This window comes from Desmodus rotundus, chromosome 10, assembly GCF_022682495.2.
Source record: "Desmodus rotundus isolate HL8 chromosome 10, HLdesRot8A.1, whole genome shotgun sequence".
Classification (NCBI taxonomy): Eukaryota; Metazoa; Chordata; class Mammalia; order Chiroptera; family Phyllostomidae; genus Desmodus; species Desmodus rotundus.
The window spans coordinates 35,602,777-35,618,885 of NC_071396.1; the positions used below are offsets into that span (position 1 = coordinate 35,602,777).

At 48.0% G+C, this 16,109-nt stretch overlaps 1 protein-coding gene across 1 annotated transcript in view; it reads right to left on the minus strand.

Moving 5' to 3' along the window:
• The window catches only part of IQGAP1 (IQ motif containing GTPase activating protein 1), a 75,061-nt gene that overhangs the window by 5,204 nt on the left and 53,748 nt on the right, over positions 1–16,109 (minus strand). Inside the window, exons 20-36 of the mRNA XM_024561901.3 lie at positions 15,806–15,889; positions 15,647–15,718; positions 15,481–15,550; positions 14,932–15,140; positions 14,139–14,294; positions 13,706–13,869; positions 12,959–13,183; positions 10,945–11,085; positions 10,770–10,854; positions 9,458–9,690; positions 8,764–8,896; positions 7,636–7,738; positions 6,804–6,939; positions 6,328–6,415; positions 3,801–4,013; positions 3,014–3,180; positions 1,107–1,229 (exon numbers count right to left, since the gene is read on the minus strand). Coding sequence (XP_024417669.1) covers positions 1,107–1,229; positions 3,014–3,180; positions 3,801–4,013; positions 6,328–6,415; positions 6,804–6,939; positions 7,636–7,738; positions 8,764–8,896; positions 9,458–9,690; positions 10,770–10,854; positions 10,945–11,085; positions 12,959–13,183; positions 13,706–13,869; positions 14,139–14,294; positions 14,932–15,140; positions 15,481–15,550; positions 15,647–15,718; positions 15,806–15,889 — 2,402 coding nt within the window. The remainder of the gene's footprint in view (positions 1–1,106; positions 1,230–3,013; positions 3,181–3,800; positions 4,014–6,327; positions 6,416–6,803; positions 6,940–7,635; positions 7,739–8,763; positions 8,897–9,457; positions 9,691–10,769; positions 10,855–10,944; positions 11,086–12,958; positions 13,184–13,705; positions 13,870–14,138; positions 14,295–14,931; positions 15,141–15,480; positions 15,551–15,646; positions 15,719–15,805; positions 15,890–16,109) is intronic.

Consider the following 16,109-nt stretch of genomic DNA (forward strand, 5'->3'; position numbering starts at 1 on the left):
GCAAATTAAAAAAAGGAAGAGAAGCAAATAATGGTAGGCACTTGAATAGCAGTAGAAAATGATTACAAAATAAGAGATAATAAATATTATGAAACTAATTTGAAAAATGCATAAAGTGCTCAACCAAAAAAAAAACAACAACAAAAAAACCCCCCCAAAAGACCATGATCCCCAACTGAAACAATGGCCAGAGAAAATACAGATAATGAGCCGCATTTCTCTCTCTGTCACACACACACACACACACCCCAACCAGAATTTAAAGACATGCAAAATTTAAAAATGAGATACCTTTTTTAAAATGTTCAACTTAAAAACATCAAAACTTATTATTCAACGATAGAAAGAAAGTAGCGAACTAAGTAGGTACACACTTCAGACACTGTTGGAAAATATTTTAGCAATACACATAAAATTTTTTTTTTAATATCCCACTAATGTGGAAAACAATACAGCAGTTCCTCAACAAATCAAAAGCAACGATCTAAGGACCCAGCAATGCCTCTCCTGGGTGTGCGTCTGACAGAACTGGAAGCAGGACCTCGAAGAGGCGTCTGCGCATCCATGCTCACCGCAGCATCATCCACAGCAGCCACGAGGTAGAAGCAACCCAAGTGTCCACCGATGCGTGAGTGGATAAACAAAGGGGGTCATCCACAAAACAGAGCGGCATTCCGCCCATGTTACAACACGGATGACCTGTGGACATCATGCTATGTGACACAAGCCAGTCAGAACGGTGGCTGCCAGGGGCCGAGAAAGGGGAATGCGTGTGGATGAATGGGTACAGAGCTCCAAGTCTATAAGATGTCTTTGTTTAGAAGCAGAAGAAATGGCAGAAACGGCTTCCTGCTGTGAAGGGGAAAATTAAAATGGTATCCGCATGGCAGGGGTGCAAACGAGGAAAAGAAATACTCCCTGTGGGTAACAGACCACAAACTCTGGTTATCAGGTCTAACTCTGCACAAGAAAATGGATAAATAGATAGAAAAATAGAAAAATGATCATCCAGCCAAGAGAAATAAAGGCAGCAACAGAAAGATGTGATAAAGGCAGTGTTAAAAAAAAATCCACATACAAAACAAAGTAAAAAAGTAAATACTCACTGATTCGCTTGTAGTTCCTCAATTTCCAGAAGAACTCCTTTTTCGTGTAGTCTTGCTGCCGTATATTTCAGAGAAATCTTTTTGCTTTTCTTTCCTTTCATTTCCCTAGGCTTCTTGGAGACCCTGTAAAAATGATGTCATGTCACTTTCTATAAATAACAATCTCCCTCAATTCTGTTGGCAATTCGAGGATATGAGGTCAGAAAATGAACTTCCCATACACGAGGGTAACACACCGATTCTAAAATGGTGTGTTACCATTTAATCAAATTAAATGTCAGGATTTGCTTAGGCAATGTTGTTGCAAACCAGGGGAAGATTACCAAATCGATTTTGTCTTTAAATTACATTTGAGAACCCCTCATGAATTTGACAGTGTCTTAATCTTTCTACGTCTCTCACAGAACCTAAGCCCCTACCAGGAAGCATGGGGCCTGTGACCCCAGCCTGAGGTCTCTAGTGAACCCTGGGGGAGTCACTGAAAGTCCCTCGGCTGTGCAGGGAAAAAATGGAGATATCTCAAACTAATTCTTTTTGAGAGCTTAAGCCAGCATAGCGATTACAGAGGAATGGGAGCAAGGACAAGAAACAGACGTTAGGAGCAATTGGGATAATTGAGGCAAGAAGTGACAATAAAAGTAAGCAAAGGAAAAACAGAGATAAATGGAAACCAGGGATTTGGGACTCCAGGGTTGGGGGTGGGTCTCAAGAAACGGGGCAGAAATGCTGGTAGGAGTGCGAAAGGGAACCATCCCTACGGAAGGCAACAGAAATATCTGCCCCAGTTACAACTGCACAACACTTCTGACCCAGCAATTCTACTTCTAGGAATTTATCTTTAAAAATATGCCCACATTGAGAAAATGACATATGAACAAGAGGCTATTTGCTGCAGAATTTTTTATAGTAAATAACGGGAAATAACAGAAATGCCCAACAATGGAGAGCTTATTGAATCAGTTGTTCTACCCATCCACACAATGGAATACTACGCAGGCATTAAAAAGAAGTGACAACCTAGCTCTCTGTCTCAGCAGGCCTAGAAGCAGTGACGACTCCATAGCAATGTACCCACTTGGTGCCCAGATCTTGGTTTCTAAATACCATTCTTCATCAAAGGCAATCAGGAAGGTTTGGAAAAACAGCTAATTCTAAGCCTGCGGCAGCAGGGAGAACAAGAAAGTACAAGTTGAACCAGAAGCATCTTGGTACTATGAATAATGAGGGCATGTTGAAAGGACACAGGAGCCAGCCCTGCAAGCTGGGTGAAATGGACCTGATTTCTGAGAGAGAGAGAGACAGTGGATTCTGTGGCAAAATGTTAAAAACAGGCGAATTTAGGCAAAGGGTATATGGGTGTTTATTGTTCTATTCATTCAACTTTTCTGAGGTTTGAAAATTCTTAAAACGAAAAGTCAGGAACAAAAACCAAACTAATCTGCAAGGGGAATCCATACTTACCGCCCCACCTCCCTGGGTTTTCAGTCCCCTGCCCTATAGAACAGGCAGACTCGTGGTTCCCGGCCTGTGCCAGACTTTCCTCAGTGGCCAGGGAAATCAGGGGCTGGCTTTGTCTATTTAATATTCCCGGTGTGACTTTGAGGCACAGCCAGGTTTTGGGACCACTAGATAATCTCCACCATGATTGTTTAATTTCTAGGACCAGGACAGTGTTTTGGAGTAAGGAATGCTTAGACGTAAGTACCCGTGAGGTCCCCCACACAGCGCTCATTTGCATCACGCAACGACAAGTGGGACCAGGAACCCGCACAGACGACCAGAAGCAAAATGAAGAGCTAATGCGATGAAGAGGTCCAGTGTGTCTTAAGTAAAAAGTTCCCATGTCGCTTCAGTTGCCTCTGCTTCTTTCCCCCCCGTCACACGGCTTCGTTGAAAGCAATACTCACTTGCCCTTGCTGGCCAGGTTATCCAGGCAGGTTTTGATATAGCTTTTATAGTAATCCACCTGCTCTCCATAGAAAGTGGCCTTGGAGTTCAGGGCAGCGTATGTTTGCTGCAGTTTTACCAGCTCGGCCTTCCTCCTCTGCCGGTACCTCCGCTGATTCCGGATATCCTGGGACACGATGATCAAAGTGAGGAAAATAACGACAGATGTCACATGCTTCCTGAATCATTAACACGAGAACCCAGCAGTGCTTCATTTCACCCTGGTGACCACCCATTCTTCACAGGCAGGACGAATTCATGTTCAATAATTAACAGAGAAATTCAGATCTCTCTATTTCCCCCCCATTTTATTTCTTACAGGTAGGGAACTGTGTTACTTTTATAGACTTCCTTCCAAATTTCCTTGCAAAGCTGGTTTAACTCTTAAACATGTTGTCAGAAGAGGGAGAAAATGATAAGGATTTGAGGATCAACTAATGTGAACTTATATTACATAGAAATCATGAAAAAGACCCGGAAAATTCCAGAGAGACCAAAGACAAATTAAATCGAGACACAGGAAGTTCTAGTTCTGTCTTCTTGCTATTAATTTAGGCTCTGAAATAAGTTATCACGGGGCGGGCAAGTGCTCATGTTAGAAGAATCAGACGCGAGTCTTCAGAGGAAAGGACATTAGTTTGCCCGTGAACTGAAGGCGTGTGGTCCTCTGAGTAGTTAGTGTCTCTCTACAAGCCTCTGAGAGAGCTGTGAACACGGCCGGGCCACCAGCGCCCCCCAGTGTCGTACCTTGGCAATGTCGTTGATCAGCTCCTGGTATCTGTTCTTTGGGTTCACGGTCCCAAGCTCCGTTAGCTTCTTCAAGCCCGACTGGATCTTTTCCTTCTTCTCCTCCAGAGTGAGGTTGCTGTCTTCCTTCACAAATTTTGACTTTTTCATCTTGTCAGGAGTTTTGGCATCACGGATAGCACGCCTCTGCATGGCCCGCTGATGCTCTGTTTCCTACAGGAAAGAAAAAGAAAGAAGCTCCTGGTAAATCCAGCACACCAATCCCAAACCGGAATTCACGCAGCATATCCGCACCTGAATTGACACAGCTCCCAAACCGCAGTCTGGGAACAAAGGGAAACAACTTCGCCAACAGCAGACAGACAAACCGCACGAAGCAGAGGCAGAACTTTTAATCACCTGGCTTCTCAGGGCTTCTCTTAAATTCTCAGGTATGATTAGGAGACTGGGCTCTACTGGCTATAAAATCCCTCGTTTTTTCCCTATCACATTTTGGAACATGAAAGACACTTAATTTTATTTGAAACACAGCTCGCAAAAGTGTTACAACTCCACCAATGTAGCACCAGTGCCCAGTAACTTTTTGCTGATACTTTTGCCACCTTCTCCAGGCTGAATCATACTCAGGCCTCCTCTCTGCTTCCAAATAAGCTGCTAATGCCGGTAGCCCGAATATACAAACACGTTCCCTTAATTCTTCTGTCTTTCCCAGTCGATACCCAACGTTTGCCAGTATGTTCCTCCCGACACATGATCCACCCCTGCTGTTCAATTCACTCAGCACTTTCATCTTTATCTCTTTGCCGGGGGGGCTTCTGCGCCTGCCACTCTCATCCCAATGACCACCCCCCACCCCAAATCGGGGCCTTTTCTCAGGGTTGCCTTGCTCATCTCTGCATTTTGCTCTTGCCCTGAGCATGGCTTTGGTACCTGCAAATGGCCTGTGGTCATTTTTCTGTAACATTCCCTCTCAGGGCTTCAGAGACCACCTGTGCTGAGGGATCCCAAGCCTCTGCCTCTAAGGCTCCAGGGCCATACTTGGAACTGTCTGCACTGGGGCGCTCCAGCGGGGGTGGCTGGGCCTCCTCGAAGACGGGAGCATTTCCCTCCCCACGTTGCCTGTGCTCCCCCTGGCGTCAAGGCAACTCTGCGCCACGGAAGGCAAAGAGTGTGAACTCTGGAGCCAGACAACGGGGTCCCAGTCTGGTTCTGCTGCTACAAGCAGATGACCAGGGCAGGTTAATCACCTCACAGGGTCTCAGCCTCATTGCCTGTAAGGTGAGGATGAGGGGACTCGCCTCGCAGGGAAGGTGCGAGGATTAAATGGAAGAGCATTGCTGACAGCACCAAACCAGCATCGAGTTCTCGGTAAAGACGCACCCCCACAACTTGTAACTTCCTTGCAGGTTACATAGGTCGCAGTTACTGGTTATGTCTCTTTGCCTCTTTTCTTGCCCCTGATACGCATCTATCTATTCAGCAATCAGTCACAGCTTCTAAAAGCGGAAAATCCACTTAAAACTGTCATTTTTAAACAGTCCTCTGTGCAGCCCGAAGGGACTCCCACAGGGGCCCCAGTCCTGCTGCTGTCAGAGTAGCTCCTGCTCTGCCTGCTTTATGTGTATGGCTTCCAAGTCAACTGCCACTTCATGGAAAGGATTCTTGCGTTCAAAATCTGAGGACAAATCACGTGACCTACTTTTCTCATTTCACGAGAACGTGAAGCAGGAGTCTTAACCTTGAAGTGATTCATCCACGTCTCACCGCGGTGCCGCCTCCCCACCCAGCTGGGCCTGGGACCTTATCACTCGCGGAGATGACCCATGCCCATCTGCTCTGATGGCACCACCAAACCAATCAGCATCAAACGGTCCCCGGGGTCACAAAGGCTCTTTAGCCCTGACCTCTCCAGTGCCAAGCTTGTGCCCAGGGCTGAGGTTCTGCATGGTCTGTTGTCGGGGGTTAGCTACTCACCTTCACCCAGGCCTTCGCTCAGAGACATGGCCTGGTCCCGTCACCCCGTCCCTCCTCCGTGCCTCTGGCTACAGGCCCCTCTGGTGCCACATCCCATCCATTCTTTCTAAGTGTGGTTCAAGCCCCACTTCTTCCTGCTGCTTTGCCCCTCACTGGCCTCCTTCCTGAACTTTTGGCATTTTTACAGCCAATACTACAGTTAAACTTTAAAGGTTTCCTCATTGTTTCTGGCGCATGTATCACATTTCCCCGACCAGATCAGGAATTTGTTGAGTTTAGGAGCCACATCCTGTGCTTTTATTCTGTCTACCAAGGCCCTTAAAGTTGTAACCACATAAAATTCAATAAATCACCGGGCAAACACACTGATTCTGCCCCGGGTTAAATTAAAATACATGCACACTGCATGTAAACGTCACTCAGCAAGCCTGAACCGCCTTCATCCTCGGGGCTGCCCCCAGGTTACCGCCTCTCATTACCTGTGGCCCCTGCCCCGCATCACAGGAGCATCTGTGCACCTCATTACATTGCACGTCACACCTCCACATTTTACCTGTTCACTGGTGGCTGGTGTTTCTAGGATTTCAGTCAAGGTCTCTCCTGGCTGGAACCGGATAACATCCACAATTAAACGTTTTGTGCTGAAAGGAAATGGAGGAAACATGTAAATATTTATTACCAGGTATTCTTCTTCCTCTCGATGGACGTAAGCAGCAGTGGTACAAACGCCACTTCCCAGAGGTCCCACTGGGCAGCTGCTAGCACCAGGCAGCCAGGCCCCAGACTCATTTCTACATATCAGAGCGCAGGTGCCAGGGCCAGGATTTCCAAGATGTAAATTTCACTTCAGCATCTTATTGGCAAAAAGGCAGATAAGTCCTACGGCACGTGTGACACGTGGAGTGACCACCAGTATGACAGGCTTACCAGGCCAAGGTGACCGTTTCAGGAATGGACAGAGACTCATTCACCAAGGCCAAGGGATCATTGGTGTTCACTTTCTCCAGCCTTCCCACACTCAATACTCACTTCAGTAAGATGGTCCGAGCGTCCATTTCTGCATTCTCATCCCCAGGCACGTCAAACTTGTTGGTCAGTGTGAGAGACACTTCCGTCTTAGCCAGCGCCTCCTTATTTGGGTCATTTAAATTGCCAGCGCCTTCCCCTAAAGTTTCGGGAGGGTAGAAAGAATGAGTGTCATAAAGGCAGGGGACAGGGAGAGGAGATACAGACACAAGTAGAAGGTCACCTAAGTCTAAGGAGATACTTGACCAAGCCGACATGTGCATGTGGCAAGGACACCGCTTACTGAGCAACAGAGGAAAATACACGCCAAACGATAAAGGTGAAGGATCCATCACGAAATAATTTCACAGATGTTTGATGATCATTTCAACACTGCATTAGAATTCTCTCTCTGTTCATTTCCTTTACAGGACTTAAAGCTTCTAATTAAATGATCACGTGTATACACATTTACAATGACCTCTTCCCCTGGCTGGTGTGGCTCAGTGCAATGAGTGCTGGCCTGCAAACCAAAAGGTCTCTGGTTCGATTCCCGGTCAGGGCACATGCCTGGGATGTAGGCCAGGTCCCCAGTTGGGGGTATGTAAGACGCAACTCATCGATGTATCTCTAGCACACCGATGTTTCCCTCCCTTTCTCCCTCCTGCCCCCTTCTCTAAAAATAAATAAATAAAATCCTCCACTAGACATCAGCTCCTCACAGACAGGGCATGTGGATTTTCTTCCCTGATACATATCCAAGCTCATCAATCAGTGCAGACACAGTGAAGTAACCATTACAACCCTCCTCTGTCAGAGGTTCCTCCTCCCTCTGGGCGTGCGGTCAGAACAGTACCTATCAGGGACTCTATGGTGGGCACCTCGCCGAGGTCATCCAGCAGCTCGTGGATCGGGTCGTTGTGCTCCGGGGCAATGGCATCCTGGTGATCTAGCAGCAGCTGCACCAAACACCGAGGGATCAGTTCCCTGCACATGCTCAGCCCGTCCCTCCCGTCCCCACCCGCACTGCCCAAGGGCACAGAAGGTTAGAGAACAGCGCTCCAGCATCCAAAGAACCAACCAGCCAATCCTCCGCAAACCCACCCGAATCAGCAGCACAGAGAGCACCCCGCTTTGCATGTGTTGGACAGCTTACGATATGTGGACAGAAAATGATGGTACTCTCAACCCTACGGGTACGAGCAATTTAAATGTACTGCACGGGAGAGAGAACAAGGAAGCCCACAGACTCCCATATCTAAACCCACCAGTGTGCCCTCCGACCAGTCCAGACAGCTCGCAGCTGCACCCGCCCTTACTGCTCCCAGCATGCAGTGCCTGCTGTTCAGAGAGCAGGGCGCCCCGTCGGGGCTGCTGTGATCCGGGAGGCACACCGAGCAAAGCCTCTATGATGCTATGATGCCAAGTGACAGCCTTGGAAGTGATGATGCCTATCATTTCATTTATGTTTTACATGCTTCCTCATTTCCTGTTCTATATGTCACCAAGAGGGGAAAGGACTAAATCACAAAGTATTTGGGAAAAAAGGGAATACACAAGGGAAAAGAACTCTAAGGCGACACAGAGGAAAAAGCTGACATTCTATTTACGTGAGGAAAATAACCCCAAGGAAAGAGCGGTAAAAGCCGGGGTGAAAAGAAGAAAAGGCTGCACTCCGTCGGGGCCCCAGGGCAGGGCTCGCAATGGAGGTTCAGGTGTCCCGCGTGGGGACTCTGGCCCAGGAGGCCTGCACGGGGCTCAGCAGCTTCATTTTTAACAACCAGCCCAGAAGACTGTGCTGCAGGTGGCCTGGGTCACTCTGAGACACGCGGTGCACACTGTTAAGAACAAGCAGCAGGCGGATGTGAAGGCAGTGAGATCAAAGGAAGGTGAGTAATCGTGCTTCGAGAGATAGGAAGGCGCAGCCAGAGAAGGCTGTCCAGGGCAGAGCCCTGACATTAAGTAATTAAAGGAAAAGACTGACCGTGTGGGTGTTGATGATTTCACCGATGGAAATGTAGATCACGGGCTTGGTGAGGGTCACGAGATCCGAGTACTCGTCCACATTAAATTTATCCTGCAGCTCCGGGACATCGCAAGCAGTTTGGAAAAACCGCCTGGAGAGAAACACAAGAGCCAGAGCCCAACGCGTGTGAGAAGCTGGCGAGTGCACATCCCACAAACCGCTGGAGCAATGTGTTCAAGCAGAAGCCAGTGCAGACAGTTGACTCCAAAGACAAGTGCTGCAGGTCTGCCATGCCGGAGGGCCTTGGGTCGCTGGCTCTATCTAGGATCCTCTCTCCCAGCGCCGCCCCCCACCCCATGTTAGCTCCACCACAAGAACCTGCCCACCAAACACCTGCATCATAACAGAAGGAGAACCAAGTCCATTCCTGACAGGGTGCCTTGAACTCCCAAGCGCACATTTTATGTACAGATTACTGAAAGTGCTCTCTGACTCTCCCCCGGTTACAACGTGACACGGGCCTGAGGCAGGACCACTGCTTTCCTGTGCGTGCCGTCTCGTCCACAGCAACGGAGTTCTGAGCACAACAAACAGGGACCCTACAACACGGCAGCCCCGTGAGAGCAAGGCGTGGCTCTCTGTCCCATCTTTGCCCTCAGCGATGGAAGCACACCTGCAGGGCCCTTCCAGTCCCTGATCCCTCTCCCCTTACCTGAATTTCTGGTAGGACTGGGAAAGGTACTCGTTAATGATGCTTAAGTGAGCATTATCTCCCAGAAACATCTTATTGGAAGCGGCGTGCTGCAGCATCTTGGCGATGGAGCCCAGATTTCGGCGCTGGTCTGTGGTGAGCTGGCCCCCAGCCGACAGATCGATGATGTCAAAGGCATCGGGGGCAACAATGGCCGGATTCATGTAGCGATAGTAAAGCAAATTACCAATAATCTGGGAACAGATGAGAAGGAAAGATGGGTGTTAAAAGCCACCCCACCAAGGAAGCCGCAGATGATTCTGCAATAGCCAAGAAAACCAGAAAACACAGACCTGTGAGTAGAAAAATAAACACTGCACGCACAGACACACATGCAGACATGCACGCACACCTTCTCTCAAGGTCTGAACCCAAAATGGCCAGACGCCCCTTGTCTGGATGCAGAAAGGAAGGAAGCAAGAACAGAACTGGAAACCGCTACGGTAACAGCACAGACTCAGAAGGCAAAAATGAGACTTGGAGTCTGGTCCTGCGCACATTAGGGCATCCTCTGCTCACACACCATGGCAGCAAATAAGCCTGTTGCCATGTACACCATTCGCTTCCCTGTGGGCGGGCTTTCACTCTAAGAAGCTAACAAATACAGTTAAAATAAACCCTTAAACATGGCCTAATTAGCATACTCTGTCCAACCCCCAGCGTCCTCATGCTGCACACTCCCAAGGTATCCAAGTTCATGCATCTGAAATTAAAGTCACTCAACACACAACTCTTCCACAGAGAATGCAAGGACAGTCACGGCATTCTCCCTAGAGCATCATTCAAAACAAAAAAATTAATTCACCTGAACAGAAAGTCTAGAATCGAGGCCTCACTGTAGGAAAGCACAGAACTACGAGAGAGAAGAAAAAAGTGTTCAGATTAAGAGGAAAAAAAAAAAATAGAAAGGAGCATAGCCAAGTGAGACAGTTACCAGCGACAGCCTTAGCAGAAACCGTTGGGCTTGCTCCCATTCACCCGGCCACCAGCAGAGGGAGCAACTGTCCAGCGAAAAGACAGGACTCAGAAATGTATCTCAAGACAGGAAAAACAACACAAAGACTTGGTGGATATGGGCCATTCAAATGCTATAGAAACTCAGGGAGGTGTCATTTACTATTTACAGTGGCTTTCAAAATCTCCCCACCAATGGCGAGCTACTGCCGGCATCTACGTTTAGGTATCACTAAATGGTCTATGGTCAGGCCTGGGTTTGTAACTTTTTCCTGAGTTCTACTAGAAGGCAAGGCTGTGCCAGCCTGCAGAGGCTTACCTTCAGCAGCTCGTCCTCACCAGCATCGGGGAACTTCTCATGCAGTGAGTCCTTCAGCACTTTGGCGATGAAGCGCATCCCATAGCTGTGAGACGGACAAACCCGTGAGAAGGGCCGGGGGAGCAAGAGGGCACTGACACAGGGCTCTTAGCGGGGTCCCAATGGGCGCACTCACGGGATTTTGTCCACAGAACTGATGATGGCCGAGAGGAACTTGTCGGTCACAGCCCGCATGTTCCTGATGGAGTTGTCTAGCCGCGTCTTAACCTCTTCGTGGGCCAGAGCCTGCTCAGGAGTCACATCATAGGGGAGTTTGCTGGGAAAGCAGAAATGACCCTCAGTAATGTCAGACCGAAAGCCAGGGACTGCCTGAGGCAGGGCTCTGTCTTTCACAGACAGAAAGACCCAGAGAGATTAGGCAACTTGTCATGTTCGCTGGGCTGGTGAACAGTGGGGCAGCACTTGAACTCAGGTCTTCAACTGTGAATTGGGTGCCTTGAATTATGTGCCAGGCACCACGATGGGCACTTGGGATAAGAGGTAAGAGACAGGATGGCTTCCTGAGTCTCTTACTATGGTGGTGGAAGAGACACACAAACAGGTATTTATTTAAAATGTATTGTGCCATAAGTAAGAGGCTGACCACAAGAGCTGTGGGGCCACAGAAAGGGCTTCGCCTTAGACTGGAGGAATCAAGGAAGGCTTCCAGAAGCAAGGAACATTTGAACTCAGGAACAAGGATGGAGGGTCTTCTAGGAAGGAAGATCAAATGCAAAGAAAATGAGGCATAGAAACAAGGGTGGGAAAGGAAGCAGGGCCAGGTCCTGCAGGGCCCTGTGTAGGATACTAAGCAGTGTGGACTGCCCTAGATGCCGGGGAGAGCCATGAAAAGACAGCAGATCGGAGATCTGGTGAGGGTTGCTCTGGCTCGCCATGAGGAATGACGTACAGAAGGACAGCCAGTGATGAAGGAGACAGGAGACTAGTGCCTCAGCCAGGTCAAGGAGTGATGAGGGCATGAACAAGCAGGTAGGGGTGGGGACCAGGGAGACAGAGCAGAGAGATACTAAGGCAACCCAATCACTGGACTAGGTGGCCCTGTGGGTACTGAGGAGGGAGGTGACAGTTACAGGAATTGAAGCAAATGAGCTGACAAGCTCACTCAAAGACAGGGCACCGAGCAAGAAGAAACTGGAAGGAGAGTAGTGGACATGCTAGAATGTGGGCCTAGGCTCCATCAGGAAGGAAAGAAGACAGAGAGAGGAAAGCCAGACATCAAAGGCGGGGTCAGGGTCTGGTACTTTCAATGAGGCCAGAAGGCAGTAATGATGATCTCAGATGATCTGGGGGGCCTAAATCTAATCACAGTGTCCTAATAGGAGAGAGCAGACGGAGATGTGGCACACACAGGAGAGGAGACAGGGTGACCGCAGGGACAGAGACTGGAGTGATTCAGCCCCAAGTCAACGAGTGCCGACAGCCACCAGAAGCTGGAAGAGGCAAGGAACGAATTCCCCACTGAGCCTCTAGAGGGAGCCCGGAGGCTTGTGCTCATCTGTAAGCGGACCAATAGGAAACCAGGAAACCGACTCAAGAAGTCAGGGATACCACTCTGTCCATTATACCCTCACTGATTCACAAGTACCCTCACTGATTCACAAGCATGGGGAGACTATGAAAACAAGAATTCCACCAAAAGCAACAACAGAGAAAGGCTTGCTGTAAGACAAAAAGGCATCTGAGCTACGCAGAGCGCTCAGTGACGGCAACGACTGTGAGTTACTGGTCCGTGGACCACATCTGGAGCAGCACTGGTACAGAGAGCTACTCCTCCTGTCTTGTCCATTTCAGTTCCCTACACAAAGCCTCAGGAAAATGTTCCTCAGCTTCTAACTCTGCTTTCATTTCTGTACAACAATAAGCTACAAAGAGGCCAAGGAGCTGTTTCACTCATTATTGTATTATTGTTACGTGCATCTAACACAGTGCCTGGCACACAGTAAGTCAGAGCTCCATGAATACGTGCTACGTAAGTGAACATATTAGCAGGTCAACAATTTGAAAAAGAGGTTTCTTAAGGAAAAACTATTTGAACAATTATTAGTTTGTAAATCAAACGTCAACTGCTTTAAAGAAGAGAGAAAAAATAAATAAAAACGTGACAGAAAAGGGGGTTGTGGTGGCCGTACCTTGCCTCTCCCGTCTGAGACTCCATCTGATTAACCCACGATTTGTAAATGTCCACGGGGTCGGTTTTGATGTTGAGAGATTTGTCATCCATAATCTCCTTCACAACGGGGGCCAAGATCTGTCTCAGGGCATTCTGACCCCGAGCGCCACGGTTGAAACTTACAACCATCTTAATGACTGTAGGATTTCCTGTCACGATCTCTTGAATCTGGTCTACTTTTGACCTATAAAACATCAGAAGCAAACTCAGTTTACACTAGTCACAGAATATATGAGTTTAGAGATTCTTCCTATTTAATCCCCGGACACAGAAACAGCGGGAGGGAAGAAGGCACTTGTTCTTTCTCCGCAAAACGTGCCAACCCAGAATCTCAGATGATCTGGGGGACCTAAATCTAATCTAAAACGTGCCAAACGTGCTGAACCCAGAACGCCTTCGGCTGCTGCAAACTCAATCGTGGGAGTGCGAGCAGCTCCTTTATTAGATAGAAGTGTGGAATCTTGGTGTTCAGATCAACTTCTTAAAAATTGTATCTTAATATGGAAATGTTCCTAAAATTAATTCAGCAAATGTATTATTTCAGCACATCCCCAGAAGCAGCAATGCTGCAGTTAGTAATTTAATGAGTAGATGCTTCTTTCAAGTACTTCACACAAGTCGTCACAGCATTAACCGAGATGACTAAAAGGTAGGGCAGCCTGACTCTCCCACTCTGAGCCTCTGGCAGCGGGCAGCCCCTCCCTACTTGATTTCCTCCTGCAGCGCAGTCTTGAAGAGCCGCAGCAGCAGGTACTCCTCTCGCTGGTTGGATGCATAGTTGTAGAGGGTGAAGATCACAGAGTCCATAAACTTGGTGGACTTGTTTTGGGGCATCTGAAAAATCAGCTTGGCCAGATAGGTAGGGTTGGTCTGAAATAAAACCAAGGGAGAAGTCATTTCGAGATAATGTAAAGGCTGGAAAAAATATTCAAGGGTTTTTTTAAGTTGAAGGATTAGAATGCATATAAGTAAGGAAATAAAGAAAATGTCAAGAAAGACAGAGAGATAAGACAGCCCTTTGCCCCTCCTCAGTGGAAATCAGAAAGAGCTCCACAGAGATTTGCAGGTGATGTTTTCTTATGCAAAGTAACTGAGCTGTTCAGTCAGTTCCATCAACACCACTTCCGGGAGCCACTTGCCTGCAATAAATAAAACAGGTGCTGATAAGCTTCCAGCTTCTCTCGCTTTTCCTTGCTCAAAGCCTTGAGGCCTCCCTTCTGTTTATTGAGCATCATCATATCAGACAACTGTTCCTTATTCTTTTTGGTCAGTTTTTTACTGTGGGAAACCACATCCTGTAACAGAAAACAACACACAAATCAGAAAGCTCTCAAAGCCGGAACCCTGGGCACAGTGGAAAGGCCTTCCGCTGCACTGGTGGGTCCCAGCGCACACAAGGGACTCACTGCCCCATGTCCCGCTCTCGGTGCACCTCAAGTGCGGTCCCGTGAAGACCCTGACCCATAAAAACACCTGCTGAGCCCGGAAACCAGCACCTAGGAATCTATCTGGAAAGCGAAGCCTCAAATATGATAAAAGCTACATATCCACTGAGACATTAACTGCTGTGTTCTTTGTAATAACAAAAACTTGTCAAGCAGTTGCAAACCAAAAGAGGTCAATTACAGTGTACCTTCTGATGAACTATAATGCTGCCATTAAAAATAATATTTATGACTATATTTACCATATGGAAAATATTTTATCCTTTAATATTAAATTAAAATGTAGTATGCAAAATAATTGTGGGGTGGTGGAATTATGGGATGGTTTTTATCTTCTTTTCTCTATTTAAAAGTTTGCTATTAAGTATTTCATTTTTTTATATAACTTTTGAAAAACTTATGGCATTCGCTGAGAAGAAAGCCAGCCTCCACCCTCCCCACGAGTCAGCAGGGGAACCCCGCAGCCCCGCCGGGCTCTGGACGGTACCTGCAATGTAATTTTGTTTTTAACTAGCAGTCCGATTTTGATGTCCATGAGATTGAGGTCATTCTCCAGCTGCTGGTTGGAACGAATGAGGGTAATGACCTCTTCCCGCATCTTCATAAGATCCAGCTCCTCCTGAAAATCCTGGTCACTTTGGTCGAGCAGGTGCACAAATTTCCGGACCACGATCATTGGAGGATCCTCGGCATTAACTGACAAGAAGAAAGCACGTGTCAGACAAAGAACGAGCTTCCTGGGAAAAGCTCTAAGTCTCGAGACGCTGCCTGGAAGAAGCTGCCGCATTTGCAGATGCTTGTTCATTTTTGAGATGTGCAGACAACCGCCACATGCAGCCCTCCCAGCCACGCTGTTGCTGTTGGGACAGAGGCCAACGCACGAGGGAAAGGACACATCGCCGCAGGTCAGCAAAGCAGGTTACATTGCAAGCAGCACCCGCCCCCAAGCCTTGCCTGCAGGACAGAAAAGAGATCCGGGAGAAGACCCAGAACCCGACGGCCTCAACTCCTTCTCCGCTGAGCCACAGCTACTCACTGAGAGTCTTGTAGTCGTCACGAGCTTTGTTCGCCCGAATAAAAGCCTGAATTTTGATAATGTCATTTATCTAAGGAACAAAGAAGAAGAAATTCTTTTGGTCATTCCTCCACCCAAAATATAGCAAAACAGATTCTACCGGCCCTTATTACCAAAAAGTACTCACGTGGTCTCGGAAATACTGCAGGCGGTCTCTATAGCGCTTTCTAGCTTGATGCATCCTCGCCAGGGACTGAATCTGTGGGAAAAGGACCCCAGAAATTATAAAATCCTTCACCTCAACCCTGGTCATGCTTGTACCCCATGCTGAGAGACCCTGCCGTACCTTCACTACTTCATCTTTATGGGCACGCAGGTACGCTAGGCGATCCTGATAGGCCTTCTTCTGCTTGTATCCTCTCCACTGTGACTGAAACCATCAAATGTGATAGTGGACCCGTTATTTCCAAGGATCAGAGGACGTTGGAAAGTCTCCTCTTCATATACCATCCAAGTGCAATTCATGGCAAAGCTTGAAAGAGGACCTTGTCCTCCAGTGACGGGAAAGTAGGCGGGGGCTGTGCCACCACCAGCAGAGCGCACTGGCCACCTCCCCGTCCCCGCCAGCGCTTCCACCCTTTAGAAATGCC